The sequence below is a fragment of the Thalassophryne amazonica genome, chromosome 15 (genome assembly GCF_902500255.1).
Source record: "Thalassophryne amazonica chromosome 15, fThaAma1.1, whole genome shotgun sequence".
Taxonomy (NCBI): Eukaryota; Metazoa; Chordata; class Actinopteri; order Batrachoidiformes; family Batrachoididae; genus Thalassophryne; species Thalassophryne amazonica.
In genome coordinates, this window is record NC_047117.1 from 66375845 (window position 1) to 66400790 (window position 24946).

Sequence of the window (24946 nt, forward strand, 5' to 3'; positions counted from 1 at the left end):
TTAGACCCCATTCCTACCAGGCTGCTCAAGGAAGCCCTACCGTTAATTAATGCTTTGATCTTAAATATGATCAATCTATCTTTATTAGTTGGCTATGTACCACAGGCTTTTAAGGTGGCAGTAATTAAACCATTACCTAAAAAGCCATCACTTGACCCAGCTATCTTAGCTAATTATAGGCCAATCTCCAACCTTCCTTTTCTCTCAAAAATTCTTGAAAGGGTAGTTGTAAAACAGCTAACTGATCATCTGCAGAGGAATGGTCTATTTGAAGAGTTTCAGTCAGGTTTCAGAATTCATCATAGTACAGAAACAGCATTAGTGAAGGTTACAAATTATCTTCTTATGGCCTCAGACAGTGGACTCATCTCTGTGCTCGTCCTGTTAGACCTCAGTGCAGCTTTTGATACTGTTGACCATAAAATTTGATTACAGAGATTAGAGCATGCCATAGGTATTAAAGGCACTGCGCTGCAGTGGTTTGAATCATATTTATCTAATTGTTGTGGGCTGGGGTGTTTGGCTGGCTTTGTTTTTGTTTTCTGTTTCTCCCACCAGGTGGTATGCGTTCAGGACTGAGTGGCTGACGTGGGGCTGAGTTTGAGGACCTCACCCTGATCACCTGAGGCTTGTTATCATGTGCAGTTCATCAGGACTCACAGCTGTGGTGCATCTGTCTTGATCAGGGCATGTTGCATTTAAACCTGGAATACACAGTGTGTATTTGCCAGAGACTCGACTTTGTGAACAGACGTGTGAGATCGACGTTGGGAGAACAATCTCACTACTACGGACTCAGAGACCACTCCAGGTTTGACGCCACGGTCTGTGAAAGAGGATTGGGTGAGGTCTCACGCTCTTCAGCACACTTCCTGAGGTATTTTGGTTTTTGTGACTTTCATGAAGTCAGTAAATTTGGTGTCCCTCACACCTTGTTATATTGAGCTGTTATGCTATGCTAATCGTCTAAATCGGCTTCTACTGCAGTGGAGTTTGAACTGAGTTGTTCCGTGCTTGCGGGGAGAGAAGCTGATTTTACATTTAGGCCAGGAAGTGTTTTGCTGATTGTGTGCACCTTTGAGTTGTCTCTCTGTGTGGAGAGTGTTGGACTCACCTTACGGTTTCTTCTTTCACAGACTCGGTTTGTCGCGGCTACCTGGGGGGTGTCGGCAGGGTCCTTGGGTCCAGAATTGCTGTGGCTCCGGTCCTTTTGCGCTGCTGGAAGCGCGCCATTTTTTCACCTCGCCAGACTGTTGACTTTTGGGTTATTATCACTTAATACACTATGTTAATTAAAATTTGTTTCCCTTTGAACCATGCTCTGCTTCTTTTATGCTGGGTCCTGTCAAACGCTGGGTCGGTTCTCCGCCTGCATCCGACACATTACACTAATAGATTACAATTTGTTCATGTAAATGGGGAGTCTTCACGGACTAAGGTTAATTATGGAGTTCCACAAGGTTCTGTGCTAGGACCGATTTTATTCACATTATACATGCTTCCCTTAGGCAGTACTATTAGAAAGCATTGCTTAAATTTTCATTGTTACGCAGATGATACCCAGCTTTATCTATCCATGAAGCCAGAGGACACACACCAATTAGTTAAACTGTAGGAATGTCTTTCAAACATAAAGACTTGGATGACCTCTAATTTCCTGCTTTTAAATTCAGATAAAACTGAAGTTATTGTACTTGGCCCCACAAATCTTAGAAACATGGTGTCTAACCAAATCCTTACTCTGGATGGCATTACCCTGACCTCCAGTAATACTGTGAGAATTCTTGGATTCTTAGGGTGTCATTTTGGGTAGGGATGCTAGGGTCACGTCCCTACCAATATTCAGCCCCCTACTGTGTAATCACAACCAATAAAACCGCTGTCCTCCATTATTATGGCACATAAAGGGTTAAATGTATGCCACTGCTCGAAGCCCCCCTCAGCTAGGCTACTGCACAGTTGCAGGGAACTTATTAAAAGACTGCGCGGGTGGACACAATAACAGACAGACAAACGGGAATCGATTCATTCACAAACGTCACAACACTAGCAGATAGGGTCATTGCAGTACTTCGTGTTAAATATCCATCCTCGATTAATTCAATTTAAATGTATAGCTGGAGCAATGTTGGGTTAGTTGCTTTGCTCAAGGTCACTCCAGTCATGGATGGAGGTGTAAAGAGAGGTAAGGTTGGGATTTGAGCCTGCAACCCTGTGATTGAAAGAACAACTCCCTAACCATTGGGATGGCTCGTTAACCTATAACATCTGCATGACATGATTGGTAATGCAAAAAAAAAAAAAAATCTTTGTCTTGGAGCACTTTTGTGTCCCCACCAATATCAAAATCAAAGTTACTACCTTGATTGTAATTCATTATTATCAGGTTGTCCTAAAAGTTCCCTGAAAAGCCTTCAGTTAATTCAAAATGCTGCAGCTAGAGTAGTGACAGGGACTAGAAGGAGAGAGCATATTTCACCCATATTAGCTTCTCTTCATTGGCTCCCTGCTAATTCCAGAATAGAATTTAAAATTCTTCTTCTTACTTATAAGGTTTTGAATAATCAGCTCCCATCGTATCTTAGGGACCTCATAGTACCATATCACCCCAATAGAGTGCTTCGCTCTCAGACTGCAGGCTTACTTGTAGTTCCTCGGGTTTGTAAGAGTAGAATGGGAGGCAGAGCCTTCAGCTTTCAGGCTCCTCTCCTGTGGAATCAGCTCCCAATTCGGATTAGGGAGACAGACACCCTCTCTACTTTTAAGATTAAGCTTAAAACTTTCCTTTTTGAAAAAGTTTATAGTTAGGGCTGGATCAGGTGACCCTGAACCATCCCTTAGTTATGCTGCTATAGACGTAGACTGCTGGGGGGTTTCCCATGATGCACCCAGTGTTTCTTTTGATTCACCTCTTTTGCTCTGTATGCACCACTCTGCTTTTAATCATTGGTGATTGATCTCTGCTCTCTTCCACAGCGTCTTTTTCCTGATTCTCTCCCCTCAGCCCCAACCAGTCCCAGCAGAAGACTGCCCCTCCCTGAGCCTGGTTCTGCTGGAGGTTTCTTTGTTGTGTGGCCCCTGAAGAGGAGGTACTGCTGGCCCACCACCAGAGGGCGCCCTGCCTGAAGTGCGGGCTTCAGGTACGAGAGGGCGCAACCGCCTCGCAGGAGTAACCGGGAGTGACAGCTGCCACTCATCATCATCAACACCAGCTGTCACTCATCTTCACCACTAACCACCATCACCATAAAAACCGGGCAGCATCTCCACCTCGCTGCCGAGATATCGTCTACCATATAGGTAAATTCTCAGCCGTGTTCGTGCCGAACGCACATTGTTACTCTCTCGCATTTCTGATCTGTTTGCAGGTGTTCGCTCGCTACTTTCTGCTGGGTTCGTGGATGGTGGAGAAGTGAACGGATTTCACTTCTCACCCCGAACTGCAATAAAGTAGGAGACTGACTCTGCATAACTGTGAACTTGTGTTAAAGGTGGAGGTGTTTTTCCCACTTAACAAAGGAGAGGTCGTTTTTTGGTGACTGTTTACTGGGTGTGTACACACACACCCACCATTAACTGTTTCTGCCTCCTGCCAGCAGTACCAGGTCTGACAGCTGGAGACGGTGGCCACCTGGGGACTCAGGACTTGGCGGCTCCGGTGTGCTTCAGACCTGTTGGCAGTGGAAATCGTGTGGGACCCGGCTCTTCTCTGGACAGACGTCTTCTATCCTCGATCCTGCCCACACGTCACCTTTGTATACTGACTGAATACAAATTCTGTGATTGTCTGTATTTTGTTGTGCACATTCACAACAGTAAATTGTTGTTTTTGGCTCATCCATTGTCCATTCATTTACGCCCCCTGTTGTGGGTCCGTGTCACTACACTTTCCCAACAGGATATCTCGGCCAACGTCATGGATTCCAAGGGGCGTCAACCATCGGTTGAACAACCAATGGAAGAGCAGGGTGCACAGGTGCCAGCAGGAGACATGGTAGGTGAGTTGCAGAAGATCCTCACCAGCTTCACTGCTCGGTTGGATTTAATGACCGAGCAGAACGTCATACTCAATCGTAGGATGGAGGCTCTCACCGCACGGATGGAAGCGTGCACACAGGGCGCGGCTGCAGCTCCTCCTCCTGCTGTCCAATGGTCGTTCAACGAACCCCCCCATCATCCCCTGAAGCATACATAAGTCCCCCGGAGCTGTACGGAGGCTGTGTGGAGACGTGCGCAGACTTCTTGATGCAGTGTTCGCTCATCTTTGCACAGCGTCCCGTTATGTACGCATGGGACTCCAGCCGGGTGGATTATGTGATTAATTTGCCTCGAGGTGAGTCACGCACCTGGGCCACGGCGCTCTGGGAGCAGAATTCACGGCTCCAAATGACATATACTGGGTTTGTGAGGGAGTTCAAACAGGTTTTTGACCATCCAAATAGAGGCGAGACCGCTTCAACGGTGCTGCTGTCTATGAGACAGGGGCGTCGGAGTGCAGCCGAGTATGCAGTCGACTTCCGCATCACGGCTGCGAGGTCCGGCTGGAATGCTGCTGCACTCCGCGCCGCCTTCGTAAACGGACTGTCGTCGGTCCTAAAGGAGCACCTGGTGGCTAAGGACGAGCCGCGGGATTTAGACGGGCTTATCGACCTGGTTTTACGATTAGACAATTGGTTAGAGGAACGTCGTCGAGAGCAAGACGAAGGACGTGGCCGGGCACGCGCCGTCCCTCTCCCTTCCGGGACCGAAAAGGTTTACCCTCCCCACGCTCCACAGCCTCTGCGCTCCGTGTGGTTACAGCTCCCCCTGCTGACGAAGCTATGGACACGAGCAGAGCTAAATTGAGAGCTTCCAATAGACAGAGGAGACTGGCCCACGGGGAGTGTTTTTTCTGCGGTTCGAGTGAGCATCTGCAGAGAGACTGCCCCAAGCGGTTAAACACCAATGCTTGCCCTTAGAAACTGGGCTGAGGGTGGGCCAAGAAATTCACGTGGGACACACACGCATATCTGCACGTCTCCTAGTTACGATCCTGAGTGGGGATCTAACCCTTCAAGCCCCAGCACTGGTGGACACGGGGTCAGAAGGGAATCTGCTGGACAGCAGATGGGCAAGGGAAGTAGGGCTCCCTCTAGTGGCGCTCCCTTCTCCATTGAAGGTGCGGGCACTAGATGGCACCCTTCTTCCTTTAATCACACACAAGACACAACCAGTAACTCTGGTGGTGTCTGGGAATCATCGGGAGGAGATTGAGTTTTATGTAACTCCTTCTACCTCCCGCATAATTTTGGGCTTCCCATGGATGATTAAACACAAACTGTTGTGGGCTGGGGTGTTTGGCTGGCTTGGTTTTTGTTTTCTGTTTCTCCCACCAGGTGGTATGCATTCAGGACTGAGTGGCTGACCTCACCCTGAACACCTGAGGCTTGTTATCACGTGCAGGTCATCAGGACTCACAGCTGTGGTGTATTTTTTCATAATCAGAGATTGCTGCATTTAAACCTTGAATGCACAGTGTGTGGTTGCCAGAGACTCGACCTTGTGAGCAGACGTGTGAGATCGATGTCAGGAGAACAATCTCACCATCACGGACGCAGAGACCGCTCCAGGTTTGACGCCACAGTCTGTGAAGGAGGATTGGGTGAGGTCTCACGCTCTTCAGCACACTTCCTGAGGTAATTAGGTTTTGATGACTTTTATGAAGTAATGACAGTGGATTTGGTGTCCCTCACACCTTGTGTTAGTGAGCTGTCACGTTATGCTAATTGTCTAATCAGCTTCTGCTGCAGTGGAGATTTGAACTGAGTTGTTCCGTGCCTGCAGGGTAAGAAGCTGATGTATAGATTTAAGCCAGGAAGTGTTTGCTGATTGCGTGCACCTTTGAGTTGTGTCTCTCTGTGTGGAGTTGGACTCACCTCATGTTTTCTTTCTTCACAGACTCGGTTTGTCGTGGCCACCTGGGGGGTGTCGGCGGGGTCCCTGGGTCCGAACTGCTGTGGCTCCGGATCGTTTGCGCTGCTGAGAGCGCGCTGTGTTTTCACCTCACCAGACCGCGGACTGTTTAGTTGTTAAATATCACTCACTGTTATGTTTATTAAATTCTGTTATCTTTTGAACCGTGCTCTGCTTATTTTATGCTGGCTCCTTCAAACGCTGGGTCGGTTCTCCGCCCGCGTCCGAAACATAACACAATGAATGAGTGAAGCTGAAGCTACCACCTTCACTGCGGATTCATCCTGTCTTCCATGTCTCACGCATCAAACCCTACCGCACTTCGCCACTCTGCACCCCCGGACTGGCGCCGCCTCCTGCCCGGATCATCGACGGGGAGCCAGCATGGACAGTCCGTAGGCTCCTGGATGTCCGTCGAAATGGCCGGGGATTCCAGTATCTGGTGGACTGGGAGGGGTATGGACCTGAAGAATGCTCCTGGGTGAAGAGGAGCTTCATCCTGGACCCGGCCCTCCTGGCTGACTTCTATGCTCGACATCCCGACAAGCCTGGTCGGGCGCCAGGAGGCGCCCGTTGAGGGGGGGGGGTCCTGTTGTGTGGCCGCTGAAGAGGAGGTATTGTTGGCCCACCACCAGAGGGCGCCCTGCCTGAAGTGCATGCTTCAGGCACGAGAGGGCGCAACCGCCTCGCAGGAGTAACCGGGAGTGACAGCTGTCACTCATCATCATCAACACCAGCTGTCACTCATCTTCACCACTAACCACCATCACCATAAAAACTGGGCAGCATCTTCACCTCGCTGCCGAGATATCGTCTACCATATAGGTAAATTCTCAGCCGTGTTCGTGCCGAACGCACTTTATTACTCTCTTGCATTTTTGATCTGTTTGCAGGTGTTCGCTCGTTACTTTCTGCCGGGTTCGTGGATGGTGGAGAAGTGAACGGATTTCACTTCTCATCCCAAACTGCAATAAAGTAGGAGACTGACTCTGCATAACTGTGAACTTGTGTTAAAGGTGGAGGTGTTTTTCCCACTTAACAAAGGAGAGGTCGTTTTTTGCTGACTGTTTACTGGGTGTGTACACACACACCCACCATTAACTGTTTATGCCTCCTGCCAGCAGTACCAGGTCTGACAGCTGGAGACGGTGGCCACCTGGGGACTCAGGACTTGGCGGCTCTGTTGTGCTTCAGACCCGTTGGCAGTGGAAATTGTGTGGGACCCGGCTCTTCTCTGGACAGATGTCTTCTATCCTCGAGCCTGCCCACACGTCACCTTTGTATATTGACTGAATACAAATTCTGTGATTGTCTGTATTTCGTTGTGCACATTCACAACAGTAAATTGTTGTTTTTGGCTCATCCATTGTCCATTCATTTACGCCCCCTGTTGTGGGTCTGTGTCACTACACTTTCCCAACATTCTTCCTGTTAAAAGGGAGTTTTCCTTCCCACTGTCGCCAAGTGCTTGCTCATAGGGGGTCGTTTTGATCGTTGGAGTTTTTCTGTAATTATTGTATGGCTTTTGCCTTACAATATAAAGCGCCTTGGGGCGATTGTTTGCTGTGATTTGGCGCTATAAAAATAAAATTATATATATATATATATATATATATATATATATATATATATATATATATATATATATATATATATATATATATATATATATATATATACACACACATTTTAAAATTTTCAACGAATGCCACCATATGACTCATACGTCCTGCACATGCGGGACATAAGTTGTAGGTAAGTTTTGTAATTGTTGGCACGTGTTTCTTGTAATTTACTCATAAGTCTAAATACGTCTATGAATGCTGGCCATTGATTGGCTGAAACCTGCAGTCCTCATATGAACAGACTGTTTCATTCACACACAGAGTAAATATAAAGTCTTGAGCCGCTTTCACACCGGGCCAACATAGTGTTGCGTAATGCAGCATTTACACCGAGTTTAAGCAGCTCTATGTTGAGTTTTTGCTCCCCTACGCAGCAGTATGCTGAGAGGTACATGAGGTGGATGCAAAAAATTAAACAGGTTCAATTTTTTTGACGTAGAGCACTGGATGCAGAAAGTACACAGTTTTTAAGCAACTCTACACAACACTCCACTATTGTATGTAAATCTGCACAACACTGCGATGCTGTATACCAAGCCTCCACAAGTGTACACAACCCTACGCCAGTGCGAAAAATCCTTTTTAGGTTTTTTATCAATACATACCCACATTGATAGATTTTATTCATCCCGCTGGACTTTGCTAGCAGTGAAGCTTGAAAACCATGAAAAAAGGAGAGGCGGGCCAGGCTTCCACGTTCAGAGGACATGTCTATGTCCACTCCTCATGGACAGACCACTAGTGAGAGCACATGTCTATGTCCACTCCTCACGGATGGATCGCGTGAGCAACCGCCGCTGTAGCTCTGCAGTTTTCTTTCACCTCCAAGTTCTCTCAAGATTTTGCCAAGTTAAATAAAGTCCATTAACTCCTGCTCACAGACCACTCACCAGCGAGAGGACATGTCCACAGTCCACTCCTCATGGGGTGAACGCGCACACGATTTCTGGCTGCAGCTCCGCGGCACTTTCATCTTCTTAACACATAACATTTTGGTAACATTATAAATTGGTTCTATTTAGGTTATGGTTATCACAAACCTTTCTAGAACATTTTCTGAACGTTAGCACATACTTTTATATATTGACAAGTCATGTTTATAGTTGAGGGAAATTTGACAGATATATTAATTCTAGTCTCACCGTCTTTCATAGCCAAATTTCTTTCAGTGACTAGAGTATGACTTTAAGTAACATTACCAGAATGTTGTGGGAACGTTTGGATGAAACATATCTTCAGGTTACTTTGTGTAATGTTACCAGAATATTCTAGGAACCAAAAAGAAACTTTCCTTTAAAACATTCCCAGAATGTTAGGTCTAACATTCTCAAAACGATTGTACTAATGTTACTATCAAATGTTCTGGGAACAAAATACTTTCCTCTGAAACATTCTGATAACATTTGGCAAACATTCTTAGAACGTTTTCAGAACTTCATTTGGTTAGCCAGGTAAACACTTAAATAATGCATACATCTTTTCTTGTCTGTCTTTGACATCCTTCTTAAGACTAAGTGAGTAACATGCTGTGCAGTCATTTATTTTATTCAAGGCCCCAGAATTTACAACCCCAATTCCAATGAAGTTGGAACGTTGTGTACAATGTAAATAAAAACAATATACAATGATCTGCAAATCCTCTTCAACCTATATTCAATTGAATACACCACGAAGGCAAAATATTTAATGTTCAAACTGATAAACTTTATTGTTTTTGTGTAAATATTTGCTCATTTTGAAATGGATGCCTGCAACACTTTTCAATAAAGCTGGGAGAGTGGTATGTTTACTGCTGTGTTACATCACCTTTCCTTCTAACAACACTCAAGAACCATTTGGGAACTGAGGACACTAATTGTTGAAGCTTTGTAGGTGGAATTCTTTCCCATTCTTGCTTGATGTTCAACTTCATTTGTTCAACAGTCCGGGGTCTCCATTGTTGTATTTTTGCATTTCATAATGCACCACACATTTTCAATGGGTGACATGTCTGGACGGCAGGCAGGCCAGTACCCACACTCTTTTAGTATGAAGCCACGCTGTTGTAACATGTGCAGAATGTGGCTGGACATTGTCTTACTGAAATAAGCAGGGACATCCCTGAAAAAGACGTTGCTTGGATGGCAGCATGTGTTGCTCCAAAACCTGGATGTACTTTTCAGCATTGATGGTGCCATCACAGATGTGTAAGTTGTCCATGCCATGGGCACTAACACACCCCCAGACCTTCACAGATGCTGGTTTTTGAACTTAGTGCTGGTAACAATCTGGATGGTCTTTTTCCTCTTTTGTCCAGAGGACACAAGGTCCATTATTTTCAAAAACAATTTGAAATGTGGACTCATCAGACCACAGCACACTTTTCCACTTTGTCCATTTCAAATGAGCTTGGGCCCAGAGAAGGCAGCGGTGTTTCTGGATGTTGTTGATGTATGGCTTTTGCTTTGGCAGAGTTTTAACTTGCACTTATAGATGTAGCAACGAACTGTGTTAACTGACAATAGTTTTCTGAAGTGTTCCTGAGCCCACACAATAAGATCCTTTACACAATGATGTCGGTTTTTAATGCAGTGCCACCTGAGGGATTGAAGGTCACGGGCATTTAGTGTTGGTTTTCGGCCTTGCCACTTATGTGAAGAAAGTTCTCCAGATTCTCTGAATCTTCTGATTATATTATGGACTGTAGATGATGGAATCCCTAAATTCCTTGCAACTGAACGTTGAGAAACATTGTTCTTAAACTGTTGGACTATTTTTTCATGCAGTTGTTCACAAAGTGGTGATCCTCACCCCATCTTTGCTTGTGAACGGCTGAGACTTTTGGAGATACTCCTTTTAGACCCAATCATGAGTGTCCTTAGTTCCCAAATGCTGATTGAGTGTTGTTAGAAGGAAAGATGATGTAATACAGTGGTAAACATACCACTGTCCCAGCTTTTTTGAAACATGTTGCAGGCATCCATTTCAAAATGAGCAAATATTTGCACAAAAACAATAAAGTTTATCAGTTTGAACATTAAATATCTCGTCTTCATGGTGTATTCAATTGAATAAAGGTTGAAGAGGATTTGCAAATCATTGTATTATGTTTTTATTTACATTTTACACAACGTTCCAACTTCATTGGAATTGGGGTTGTAAATGGATATTGTTCAGTATAGGACTCTGTTTTTTGTTTGTTTGTTTTCAAGTTTTATTGAATTTACAAGACAAGCTAAGGAAAGCATCAAAACAACAGCTGTATTGAAAATAAGGACTAAAATGGTAGAATGCTACAAGCATATGGAATTTAAAAAGAAAAAAAAAAGAGGTATTCAGATTCTTAGATAAGTGCACTCAAGCCAATGTAACATACAGCAATTCCGTTGCTGTATTTCAAAGATTTAAAGTAATGGGTGAAATCACAGATGAAGACAGAGAAATATCCATTTATCATTTCCAGTATGGATATGATATTAACCCAGTATAATAACAAGGTTAACCAAGTCAGATATCGGCATTTAAATTGTTAGGGCTCTCTATTTATATTTCAGCATCGTCCTTCCTGATGCCAAATGTTCGAGATGTTCAACCACGCCCTTTCTCATTGAGACTGATCAGTTTCTGGGTTGGCTCTGCCCACATGAATGTTGAAACCATGGGCTGGTATCGGGAAAGACGGAGGAACATGATTGGCTATTCAAATATGTCTCCAGCAACAAACCAATCAAAACACAGTGTGCGATTTCCATTAATATATACCTAATCCATCATTATTACAATGGATAATTCAATCAGTTGCTACTGAAAAATGTATTCAAAAATGTATTTTTAAGAAAAATGGTTTGAACATAAACATTTCTTTGTTTTGCTTTTTGCAGTTTAAGATATGAAATGGGCGGGAGAAATAATCCACGCACTTGGGCAGACTGAAAGTATAAAACAATAAATGAATTAATTAACAATTAATAAATGAATTCTGGAATTTGCAGCGTTTAAACAGCTGCATCCTTTTTTTTTTTTTGTGATAGTTGGTGATGTTTTCTTACCTGTTGAAGTGAAGCCACGAAGCATCAGCAGAACGCAGCATGTGGCTCGTATGATGCTCCAGAACATGTCGTGTCCGGTTAAACACGCAAAAAGTGTAAAAACTGTGTGTGAGAGAGTTCAGTGTGAGAAGACGCCGTGTCACTGTGTTTAAATGCTGATTGTTTTCTAGTCGGAGGCTGACAGGGGGCGGGGCTTGCGCATTGGGCTGATGAATATGGATATTCATAGTGGTGGGCGGGGCTACAGCGCTTCTGTATTACTGTAACAGAAAGGAAACATTCAAATAGCAACAATGCAACATTTAATTGTTAATAAGGTGATTTAAGGAAGCCATAGGCAAATGTCAAACATGTCCAAGGATGTCAGCGAACATAAAAGTAAACAAATTTTCCTTTATTTCATAAAAACAGTCACAATATACACATTAGTATGGCTTAATTTAAATATTAAAGCACTGTGCATGTCTTCAGCAGGCTTCCGTGCACGTTTTCCTACAAATTTCTGGTATGACGGTGAACACTGCACTTTGTGCTCACGCACACACGTGCACAGTAACTAACACAGTGAAAACAAAATGCTGCACAATAAAAAGTCTGACGCACAAAAATAAAGCATTTGTCATAGAAGAGAAGTCAGAGGGAGTGTGACTATTTGTGCACTGAGGTCACAGGATGTCACAGCAAGTTTGTAAAGGCTGAACAGTGCAATGGCTCGACATCAAACTGTAGGAACACACACAAACAGTGTACCTACACAGCCACAGAAAAACACAACATTGACAGAACTTATACAGACAAATCAAACAGCTGCACTGACTGACGGGCATTATTTGTGTAATCTTAGATTTAGAGGTTTACTGCACGTTTGGTTTGACTAACTTGAGATATCGATGCAAATCTGCTCACAATCTTAAGTTCAATGTCCTTAAAATAAGACATTTGTTGAAAAATAAACTCATGATATGACATTTGTGGAAAAACTGACAACGGGTTTAGCACATGAATATAGTTGACTAACGTATTCATACTGCGGTTTTTGACAAACTGTGCAGGAATAGTAAGGGATCGATCCACCGATCTTTTTACTTGATGGATAACCTGCACTGCCCTCTGAGCCAACATTACCAAACATTTTTGTTTTTAAAGGCTCCTCCACCTTGAGGACAGCAGGTAGCTCAGAGGGATCAGGGCTGGACTACCAATATGTAGTCCTGGGTGTCTGTGGATAAGACACTTCATCTGCATTGGCCCCGTCCACTCAACTCTACATGGGTCTTGGGTGGGGAAGTAACCCGAGACAGACTGGTGTCTCGTCCTGGGGGAGGTAGCAGACCGTCACTGCCTTCATGCTATGGGGTCCTCAGATAAGCACACGTACAAGTGGGGCTTTTTCTTCTGGCAAAATCTCCACCCCAAGGAGACCCTGAACATGATCAGTAACAAGTGGATAAATGTTCCACTTCCATTTGTTTGTGGACTGTGACTCAGAAAAGCAATTTCAAGTTAGTCTAACTACATCAGGAGTGTTTTGTATTTCAGACGACCCGATTAGTGCCCTTACCATCTTTACAGTGTGCAACAACAGTACCACAATCAGACTCTTCTAGCACATTTACAGAAATAAATAAAGGCATCTGTTGTATTTATAATATATCTTAAGTATTCTGATGTACAAATGCAAAAAAAGCAACTTCAGCATTAACTTTAAATAATATACTAAATTTCATGAAAAGCAACCCCCTGTAATTTTAATCAGTAAGTTCTTCAATTTGACCAACTTCAGAAAAGTGAGCAGCTTCATCTCTTACAAAATGAACCACTCATCACACCACATTCAAACGCCTGAGACTGATCACAACACAACTTAAAATAACGTAACAAATTGATTCGCACTGTAATTTAGATTTTTTGAAAGGCCCGGATATTGATTAAGGTGATTTGTGCCTGGAGTTTAATAGTTGGAAGGGTCAATAAGGCATTTATAAGTCTATAAATACAAAAAAAAAATGTATTAAATTGAAGTACAGATGTGTTTGACAATGAAACTTCTATTTCACAGTAGATGGAACGTCTCCCAAAGTCACCTACTCCATTTTAAAACCATTTTGTGGTCAATGGTTTTCTGCAGTTGTATAAACACACAGTCTGATGATCTGTGTGTTGTTTTTCTCAGTTCTTCCTTCACACATGGACGGCACAGTGCTGAGGTCAGAAGCATTAAGACACCAGGTCACCAGGGGCTCAGCAGCAGTGATACAAAAACTGGCCTTTGTTGCTTCATCTTTGCCTCAAAAAAAAAAAAAAATAAAATAAATAAAATAAATCCTTATGAATAAAACTAGTGTTTTCTTCATCTTTGGGTCATGGGATGTCCATGTCCTCCATGCTCAGGATTTGTCTCTGCAACAAAGAAAAACAGTGTGAGCAAAGCTGTAAAAACTATGATTTAAACCATAAACTCCAAAACATCTGATAACTGAACTAAACCTCTGCCAAAGTCCAACAGTTCTGATGATATCCTAGTCGATGTTTTCCTGGTATATCTCATCTTTTTCATTGTGAGAGGGTTATTGCTTCGATACTTTCTATAATATTTTTAGATGATGAATGCTAACCTCTGATCCTGACCTTTGATCAGGATAATAGATCAGGATCAAAGATGAGTGGACAAGAACACTCATCTTTGATCCTTGAACCTTGAAAAGGTTAAATGTGTGGGCAGACACACCCCAAATCCACTTGTGCCAGGCATTGTGCTTCTCAATCTGGTCTGTTAGACCAAATAAGAACCGCCATGTTCATGTGGGTTCCCCCCGAGTGCTCCGGCTTCCTCCCGCAATCAAAGACATGCAGGTTAGGTGGATTAGAAACTTTATGTGGCCCTACGACAGACTGGAGTCCTGTCCAGGGTGTACCTCTTCCCACCCAACAAGACTGTACAGCACCTGTGAGTGGACCGTGCCCCGAAGCACATGCCAAGCACAAACACATGCCAAGCACAGAAGACTCCACTACACGCATGATGAGAAGTGGACCAATCAAGAAAGAATACAACATCTTAGTGTAGCGACGCAATGTTTAAGACAGAAACTCAGATAGCATATATGGGGTCAGCAAGAGGTAGACCAGGTGCCTGCTCAGACCCTGATTGCTAGGGCAAACTAAACATGAACCCTGAGACTCTCTGTTATTGTTACTTTGGCTCATTCTCTGTATTAAAGGTGAGGTCAATCTGAGAACTGGACTGAGTCTTGTTCATCTTTCCCTCTCTCATCAATGGATGTGTGGGGTGTGACCGAGGTAAATTGTTAAAAAAAAATTGTGTTGATGTTTTGGGTTTACAGTTGTGTGGGACTGTTGTAAAAGGTGACACTCCAACACTGTAAATCATCCAGCCTGAATTGCACTGAGTTGTGTGGTTGTAAGAACTGTAAGAATGTGTCCAGAATAGCTGACCAAGAGGAGATTCCTGATAACAGTGATGACAATGATTATGACTGATCAGTTTAAATTTATTACATATTACTTATTATAAGCATTGGACACATCTTTCATATTTGATTGTGCCTAATTGACATTGTAAGCTGATATACTGTATTGCATACAAAATTTAACACATTTAATAATTACTTTTTGATATGATATTGAATTGGAAATAGTTTGTCAGTAATATTCTGCTCAGTAAGCAAGGTAGTTTGAGAGATCGTATGACCTTTGATGTTTATTGTGATATATTGCTTACTGACTTTGTATACATTTCCCTTGCTTCTATATTTTTACAAAATTGACCTCAGGGTCTTTACTCTTATAATTAAACAATGTTGAGAACTTATTCAGTTTTGTTTGTTAAATCTAATCTGAAATGTAGTATGTGTAAAATTAGGCCCCATTTTCAGCTTATTTCTATTTTATGCATTATCTGATTTTATTTATTATTGCCAAATTTTATGTTTTTTTATACTTTTTATATTATGTTGGCACTGACTGAGCTTCAATCTCACTGTACATTTGTATAAGTGACAATAAATGGCATTCAGTTCAATTCAATTCAGAGAATCTTTGAATTGTTAATTTTTTAAATAAGAATACTTCACCACAAGCACTTTTGTCCACCTAATTTTCCATATATTCAACAATTATGGTATTGTCTATATAAGTCTTAATTTTAAGTGTATGGCCTCATTAGTTTTTGAGATAACAACGGTTAAAAATGTTTCCAGAGGCCAAAATGTCCAAATTTTCATGAATCTCGTGATTTCAGAAGGCAATTTCTCACTAACTCCAGAGAACCTGCTTGTGGAACTTTTTGTGGAAGAAGTTTAACTTTTTAACTTAATGAAAACCACAATAGAAACTATTACCCATGATACTGGAACGGAAGTCAATTTCTAAGCTCTTCCTGAGAGCTAGCTTATGGCCTAGTACTAAAATTCAATATTTTGTGGAACGTCTACCTCTCCTATACATCATACATATACATATATCATAAGTGACTTTGCAGCCACGTGACGATACCTGAGGATAAACGTAGCCGTCTGAGGCATTTCTGCAGATGTGCACCTCGTCTTCTGTGGCTTTCTGGTACACAGGATTGACAAAGTGGATGGTGTTGGTGTTGTTTAGACGCCAGTGTCTCCACAGCATCACTGCTCCAAAAACCAGCAGGGACAGGACAGCTGCAGAACCGGAGAAGGAAGACCCATGTCAGTTTGGTGAGATCATACACAACATGTGATCATGGCAGTGCATGTTCAGCTTTGGAAGCATTACTTTTATCATTTTAGGTGAGGCTGCAAAATGATGCAATGTTTTTCGTGACAGCAAAAATAAATAAATAATCCCAACAACAACAAACAACCAAAAACAAAAAAGTATCTCAGCACCACTCAGACAAAGGTGGTACTGTATGCTGTAAAGTACATGATGAAACTGATTTGAAAACAACAATTAAATGAAATAAAAATAAACACTCATTGAGAAACACAAAACCACATCTTGCTGCTAAACCTGCTTCACCTCAGGGAGCTTTGGTGGCTGCTGCCTGCTGTACCCTCTGACAGGCTGGAGTTAATTTCTTAACATGCCAACAATCCTTTGACTTCTGTCCACTTTGTTGATACCACAGTGCTGTACACCGGCTGCACTCACGTTTAGAGGGCCGAACAGGTGCTACTCTGATTGGTTGGTATTACTTTTAGACAACAACATGCTGATGCCTAATGAACATGGTGAATCAACCTGTTTGTGCCCAGCTTCCCAACAGTATTTTCCTGTCACTTAAGGTGTATTTGGAAACACCATAAATAAATCCAGTGTACAGCTTGCGTTTGTGCCTGGCATTAGGATAGAGCCCAGTGAGTCATAAGCATCAGACCTAAAGATGAAATATTTCATTTTGAAGTCAGAATTATGAGATTTTCTTTTTTAAAACTCAAATTTCAATCTTTTAAAATTATATTTAGGGGCTTATATATATATATATATTTCTGATTGCAACTTTCCAAGTCAGAATTAACCTCATCCCAATTTGGACTGAAATAAATAAATATTTGATTCTTGATGGTGTGAACATTTCAGATTTTTTTTTTAACAAACATTCTAGACTGTCTAAAAGTGGCACAGCATGTTGTAATTACGTTGTTCCACTTTTACCAAACGATGCCACTTTGCATGATTTGCTGATATAAAACATGGATTGTAGAATCAGGCAAGAAACCAGTGTGGTGAATTCCCAATAAAGTTCCAAGCAACAATCTCATAATGGTTTTATGTGTTTTCCATTGTCTACATACTAAAACAGAAGTGTTAAAGTGGTAAATGGACTGCATTTATAGCACTTTTCCATCTGTATCATAAGCACAAAGTGTTTTACATTGATGCCTCACATTCACACACCAATGTCATTGTGCTGCCATGGAAGGCGCTCAACTGCACACCAACAGCAAGTGGGGGATTAAGGACCTTGTCCAAGGTCCCTTAGTGATTTTCTGCTCTAGCGGGGGTTTGAACCGAGGATCCTCCAGTCTCAAGCCCACTGCTTAATAACTAGATCATCACCTCCCCAAAAATACGTCAAATATTTAAGAGTTGGTTTTAAGTATCAAATACTGTCACTGTAATATATCACAACTCTCTGTCCATCAATTGTGAATTGAGAAGAAGAGAGGACTTCTTTGGACACATGCTGTGATTTCTTTCCCCCAAAGTGCTGGTGCAGTTACAGTGCTGTCAACTCCAGAAGGTTGTGGGTTCAAACCCAACCAAAACATGGCGCTGTTATAAACAATACTCACACAATTACACTTTTAATTCAAAACAGTATAAGTGCCCTCTGCAGTGTTTAAATTACGCTTTGATACGTCATACAGCAGCAAAGAGAATGATCAGAAAGTTAACACTGCTGAAGAATTAACATGGAACTTTAACTACAAACCAGTGGCAATTATATAAATTCAGGAATAGTGGTAATAACTAAGAACCAGTAACAATGATATAGACTCAGGAATAGTGTTAATTTCAACACTATGAACAGTTAAATGAACACTGAGGATTTTGCGGTCCAAATGCAGAATAGATTTATCTGCTCTCATGACTTAAATACAGTTAATAATTTTTTTAGCATCAAAGTAAGAGTTTGAAGTTGAAATTCAACTGCCCCCCCCCCAAAAAAAAACCCCTAAAAAAATTCTACCTCAAAAAAAAAACAAAAAAAAAACAACAATATAGAAAAGCAGGGAGAAGCAATCAATCCCTGTCACAATCATCCAATGTTCATGTTTTTTTTTAGTTTTTTTTTTTTTTTTTTTTTTTTTTGGTTGAATTTTTTGAGGTTGAAATTTTTGAAGATTAATTTTTTTGGGGGGAATCCAACCCACAACCTTCTTGCTGTGAGGCAACAGTGCTAACCCCTAAGTCACCGTGCTGCCGATATCTATGTTAATGTGAAATCACAAAAATAATCCATACGTTTATTAAATCCATGTGTAATCAGATTGCTTTTATTCTACATAACGAGATTATTTTACATTTGAATGAATGAATGGATTTTATTTATTCGGCACACAGATCAACAATAACAAAAACTCATGAAAACAACTTAACAGTGAACCCGTGTGGCCGAAAGGGTGTAGGCAGAAGCAAAGCTTAATATTACCCTCCCCTTATCCAATAAAAAATAAAGAATGTGTATTATATATATACACACTCATGACAACAAATACCAAAGAAGTGTGCACAAACAATATAACTTAGTCAATGCACTAAAATTTCAAAACACAACCAGACAAACAATAGTGCATTTAAAATTTAAACATACCTATTGACAAAATGATGTAGAGAGCGACTGGGTGGGACGGTTGAGCCTCAGTGGGTTCGGTTGCCAATCGGCTCTTATCTGAAAAGGCAAAAAAAAAAAAAACTAAATACAAGGTTATACACATTATGATGTTTCAGTAATTAGTTATTTTCAGGTCCTCTATAACGCTGACACCAGGAAGAAGCTGCACAGTTGCTTTCTTAGCAGCAGGAGGAGGAGGAGGAGCTACTGTTGCTGCTGGGAATGGGAATATGATGTTTACAGATAGCAGGGAACACATGCATGAACGTAAACCAGCATGCTAGTCATGGCAGGTACGTACCCGGCACGCATGTCCTCAGATCTCCTTCCAGGTTCATGTTGTCTGGACAGGTGCAGGTGTATTTCAGAGACCCCCAGCTGACCACAGGAGCAGGCAGGCACAAAAACTCACAACCTCCATTCTGACTGCTGCTCTCGCTGCACCAGTTCTTACCTTTAAGAGAAACCAAAAAAAGCAGAAATGATGAGTTAAAGTGACACAACCCGTACAGTTTGTTGCAATAAGACTAGTGGACCAAATGTACCAATGGGCTGTTGGAGGTCTTGGTACAGTACGATGTCCTCTGGCTGGTCCAGGTCCCTTGCCAGCTCAGTGATGTCCTTTCCTGTCAGACGGTTCGCACTAAAAATGGCACTGCTGCTTGTGTCCGTCCAAAACACTTTCTCCTGTGTAAGAGGCGAAAAATTAGCAGCAGCTCTCTCTTTCCCTTTAAAGCAACAGACACAAAGAAAAATGGTATTGATGCATCGCCTTACTTTCTATGGGCTATTTTTGACTACAAACCTTATTAACTGGTTTTGAGTCATCAACCAGATGATTGCTATAATAGGTTGATGAACAGGTGTACAATATGACCTCTTTAAATTATTACATAACTGGATTACTAAATGCCTTGCAGGGAGTGAACATTCCTCATTTGTTTCACCAGGGCGGCCCCCTATTTTAGCAAACATTCTTTTCCATTTATTTTCTTTATATCATAGCATTCTCATATATTAGATTACAGCTCCAAATGAGCCAACACCTTTAGCTACAGGACAGGAATTTCTGTAAAAACACCAGTTAACATCATCACTAACCTCAAAGACAGAAAGAGATACCGGGTGGAACAGCTTTTCTTCATGGGAAATGACAGTATGTCGCATCCCTCCATTCACGTCGACACTAGACAGCGTGTGCATCTTGGAGTCAACCCAGTAGAGGCGCTGGCTAACCAAATCTGTCCACACAGAGACGTTTCACCTTTACTGTTCTCAAGCACTTGCAATGGACGGTTAAACAGTTATTCAGTGTGTAAATGAGGTTCCATTTACCTAAAGTGAGGCCATTGGGCCAGACAATGTTATCCGTTACCAAGGCGACACGGTTAGCTCCATTCAAACCACATTTCTCAATCTTGGCGTCTTCACCCCAGTCAGTCCAGTACATGAAGCTGAACAAGATGGAGAACAATGTGTAAAAATACCACCAGAATCAACAATTATTTAAAAATGATAATAAAATCAGTGTTTTATGAAACTTAAAACTATCTATCCCTTACAGGGATGGGTATTATGAATTGGTATGAAATTGGTACTCAGTCCAAATTGGTCAGACACAAATTACAGACAAGTAACTTAAGAAGCCGAGTTTCTATAAATACGTAGCCAGTTCTGTCACTAACAGCTGTCCAATACAGGCCTGGAGGCCCTTTGGTGGCCATGCTTATCCTTGTAGTGGTCATGCTTATGCATTGATTTCATAGTATGAAGCAGATGAGAGTCTCTAATTCCCTCTGGATGGGACTCCAGTTTAACACAGGTTACTTCCCTAGCCAAGGCTGCACACATTTACATCTGGGTGGACTGAGACAAGTAGCATGGCCAGGAACTGAACCCAGGTCTACACAGTGGTAGTTCAGTTCCATCCCACTGAGGTACCTTGTCTGTGTTGCACAGAGTAACACAAACGGTAAATTTACCATCTAATGTTCTCCCATCGCCACCTTTTCCACGTCCAATGTTGTGTATGTGTGTTACATTTTTCTTTTGCAGAATAACTACACATTTGGTGTCAGTGATTTGTTTTGCGACACTGAGTGCCTTCTCTTATCTTCCAGATGAGGTTTTTAGTGGTGGAATGACACGCTAGCTCCACAATATGATACATATCACAACACCTCGCACAATTCAGTACATACCGAGACACAAAATTACATCGGTGTTCACAATAATTACACAGAAAGTAATCTTCAGTGAATGTTTAACTTTAACTGATGGCCTGTTCGAGGTATCGTCCACCTCTTGCCCAGTGACCCCTAGGATAGGCTCCAGCCCCCCCCTGAGTCTTAATTGGAATAAGCAGATGTAGAAAATAAATGAATGAATAAACTGTAATACTTGAGGTTATCTTTTTCCCATTTAAATGTTATAGAAATCATTTATGGTTCTTCTGCAAGAAACCATTACACTGTAAAAAAGAATAGTTGAGAATACTTCAAATTTGCAGGCATCAGTCTGCACTAAGACTTATGTTTTGCCGATGATGAACTATAATTCATCATCGGCAAAACATAAAAGTCTTAGTGCAGACTGATGCCTGCAAATCTGAGGTATTCTCAACTATTCTTTTTTTTACAGTGTATCTCTTCAATGCAATAGTTGACGTTTCATGGTATCATGATACTCATTTAAAAAAACAAAAAACCAAAAAAAAACGATACAGGCCCCATGATACAATTATCACGTTTACAGTAACTGCAGTTGTTGTTGGTCTTCAAAATATTTCACCACTTATCCAAGCTGATAACCTTGTCCTTGGATAAGTACTAAACCCCTTTTTTCTAAACTGTGTGCGCAAATGGTGTGAAACCTTCCATACAACTTACTTTTTAACTGGATCTATTGTGATGGCACGTGGCTTCTGCAGGTTCTCTGTGATCAGGGTCTTTCTTTTACTACCATCTGTAGTTGCAACAGAGATGGTCTTCAGGATGCTGTCAGTCCAGTAGATGTGTCCATGGATCCAGTCAACTGCAATTCCTTCAGGAGCCTCAATTTCACTGCCGATCACGACAGTGTGTTGAGAGGAATTACCAGCTGTGTCAACCTTGGAACTGTCAGAAGGACGCCATAAGGTGCAGAGTTTAATATTAACACAGAGATATCACTGTCTTACTTTAACTACAGCAGCTTTAAGTATTCAGTTTGGCATGTCAGAAATTAAAGGTACCCCCTTGTAATTTTGCAGGCTTTCATTATTTCAGACATAAATGTAATTGAGAATTCTTTAGTTAAAGATCTCAACAGTGTTATTTAAATGAAGCTACAAAAGCAACACAGAACATAGGATATACTCCTGCTTGTATGTTTGGGGTTTTACAATAAAGGTGATAATGAAGTTTGAGAATTATTTCTATCGCAAAAGAATAGTGCTTTAAAGATGGTATATGGTCTCTTAGTACAGCAATTGCCACTGGTATGTGGTGTATTGACCCCAATTTTCAAAGGCACTCTACCTCTAGCCTGCCCCCAATATACCACCAAGAAGTGGTTTCAATCAGATGAGGTGTTCTGTAGTTATTACACGAAAACTAAAAATCAAGATGGCACCCATGACAGCCACACTGGATGAAGGACGACTAACATTTTCAAAGGGAATCTTCCTTTAGCCTCCCCCAATTCACCACCAAGAAATTGTTTCAATCAGATGAGGTGTTCTTTAGTTATTGTGCAGAAACAAAACTCAAACTGGCATGTATAGCAGCCATATTGGATAACTGACAAGGGCCATTTCCAAAAGGAACCTTCCCTCTAGCTTTCCCCATGATATCAATAATAAATGGTTTCAATCAGATGAGGAATTCTTTTGTTATTTTGCAGAAACTAAAAATTTACATACAGACACCCGGCTCAATGATGGGACAAGGTGAAAATGCAGTGTACCCCAACTTCATTGAGCCCAAGCATAAAAAATTTAAAACACAAAATGCCGTGTTGCAAAAGTGCTCACTCCCTTTAACAAACAACTAAATTATCACTTTGACAGCCAGTTAGCTTTAGACACGTCAATTGATTGAGTAAGTAACACTGAATAGCGCTTTATAAGTATCATTAACCTGTAGATTTTCTTCAAGGCAAGATCTGACCAGAAGATCATCTTGTTAGGTATGTCTAAGCCTAGAGCCACTGCATTCTTCAGCCCTTGGATCAGGGCGCCATAATCACTACGATCCACAGGCATCTTCCTCACCTCATGTCTATTGGTGAAGTATAGAAAGGGGACAGAATCTGGAAGAGAAAGAACGAGTTACAGGTCCTGCAGGGCTACACAGTGAATTTTTTGTAATCATACAATCTGTCAGTAAGTTGGACAAAAACAGGCAGCAAATTCAAACGTTACCTAATTTAGCCTTGCATGCCTCGCTGACAAGGTCCAACGTGTATCCCTCCTCGCATTCACACTTGTAGGTGCCGTTTAGGTTGATACAGACCTGATTACAAATGTCCGGATTCAGGCATTCATTAATGTCTGCAGGTGGGCGAGCAAGAGATCAAATGATTGTCATGGCAACACTGAGCTTTCATTGATGTCTGTGAACAGTTTGTGTTCTTCATTAGAATGATTGTACCACATAGATTTTTGTTGTTGAATAAAAAGGGTGATTGTGATTGCAATTTGTATTTTGGGTTTTCTAAAATCAAACATGGTCAAAATTATACATACAGCATACCCAGTATTTGGCTGAATGTTCCTTAGCAAGTTTCACACTGACCCGGTGTTTATGGTAGAAGACCAGCAGTCTCATGGCAGAATCCTAGTTGGCATCTGACCACTTTTCTTGGTAAAACTGGCAGTGTTCCATTACATTTGTTAGATTTATGGTACAGACCCAACTTTTAAGTGCAATCCAAATATGTTTGATAGAGGGAAAGCCATTCCAAAAGCTAAATGCTATCCAGCTTTGATAAGCATAGGGGTTTTGTCTTGTTGGAACACCCATCTGTGTCCAATTTTCTACTGTCTAGCTGATGGTTTGAGGGATTGCTGAAGGATTCTGAAGATATTCTGTCCACTGTCAGCAAACCATCCCTAGACCATAATGCTACCAACTGCCATATTTAACTGCTGGTACAAGTGTTCTTGATGTTGAATGTAGAGAAACAAGTCAGTCTTGTTAAAAGACATTTGAGAGCAGTGATGGAAAACTGATTCCGTCTATGGGTGACGGCTTTCAGCACAAACGCATTAAAAATCAAAGTGTGTGTATGTACACTTTTGACCCTCTACATTCAAAGTTAACTTTCTGATTTCAGAAAACATTAAATAAAACTTGTGTCCCAAATTCTTGTTATCTTAGTGATGTATCTCATTGTGCCCATGATGAGGGTTGAAACATTCACTCCTCGGACCTTCACAGGTTTTCTTGTCGTCTTTCAGGCTGAATCCAGGAGGGCAGGAGCAGTTGATACCAATCTTCAGATCCGTGCATGTGTCAGAGCAGCCACCATTTTCAACCAAACACTCATTAAGGCCTGTGGGGAACCAGATGAACAAGGATTATGTAAAACAGACATTGGTACAATAAAGATTGGTATCTTAAAAAAAAAAAAAAAAAAATCTTTTTTTAGGTATTTAAAAACAACAACAACAGCAGTAGCTTTCAGTGGCCTTGACTTTTGACTTCCTTGGGTCAAAACAAAAAGCATTCTTGGGGTTCTGACACCTCACATATACATACTAAGTTAGCCAACAGTCAGGTGTGTGTACAACAGACGACATCACGCTCACAAGCAATTTGTGGTTTAAAAAAAAAAAAAAACACTTCCAGTAATGTTGACCTTTCACCTGCTGACCTCAAACACAATGGAGTTGAGCTTAGTGGATTAGTGGCTAGCACTGTTTCCTTCCAGGGAGAAGGTCATGGGATTGCTTCCCGCCTTCTGTGTGCAGTTTACATATCATCCCCGTGTTTGTGTGGGTTTCCTCCAGGTGCTCCGGCTTC

At 41.7% G+C, this 24946-nt stretch overlaps 1 protein-coding gene across 4 annotated transcripts in view; it reads right to left on the reverse strand.

Moving 5' to 3' along the window:
* The window catches only part of ldlrb (low density lipoprotein receptor b), a 49240-nt gene that overhangs the window by 11158 nt on the left and 13136 nt on the right, over positions 1 to 24946 (reverse strand). For 2 of the 4 annotated variants that reach the window (XM_034187425.1, XM_034187423.1), the window contains exons 7-17: positions 24354 to 24476; positions 23344 to 23472; positions 23060 to 23231; positions 21830 to 22057; positions 20277 to 20395; positions 20043 to 20182; positions 19487 to 19628; positions 19243 to 19395; positions 18921 to 18998; positions 16121 to 16281; positions 11977 to 14005 (exon numbers count right to left, since the gene is read on the reverse strand). In XM_034187425.1, coding sequence (XP_034043316.1) covers positions 13967 to 14005; positions 16121 to 16281; positions 18921 to 18998; positions 19243 to 19395; positions 19487 to 19628; positions 20043 to 20182; positions 20277 to 20395; positions 21830 to 22057; positions 23060 to 23231; positions 23344 to 23472; positions 24354 to 24476 — 1484 coding nt within the window. In that variant the 3' untranslated portion in view covers positions 11977 to 13966. Of the gene's footprint in view, positions 1 to 11976; positions 14006 to 16120; positions 16282 to 18920; positions 18999 to 19242; positions 19396 to 19486; positions 19629 to 20042; positions 20183 to 20276; positions 20396 to 21829; positions 22058 to 23059; positions 23232 to 23343; positions 23473 to 24353; positions 24477 to 24946 lie in introns of those variants that run through there. The other 2 variants (XM_034187426.1, XM_034187424.1) reach the window with 2 other exon arrangements.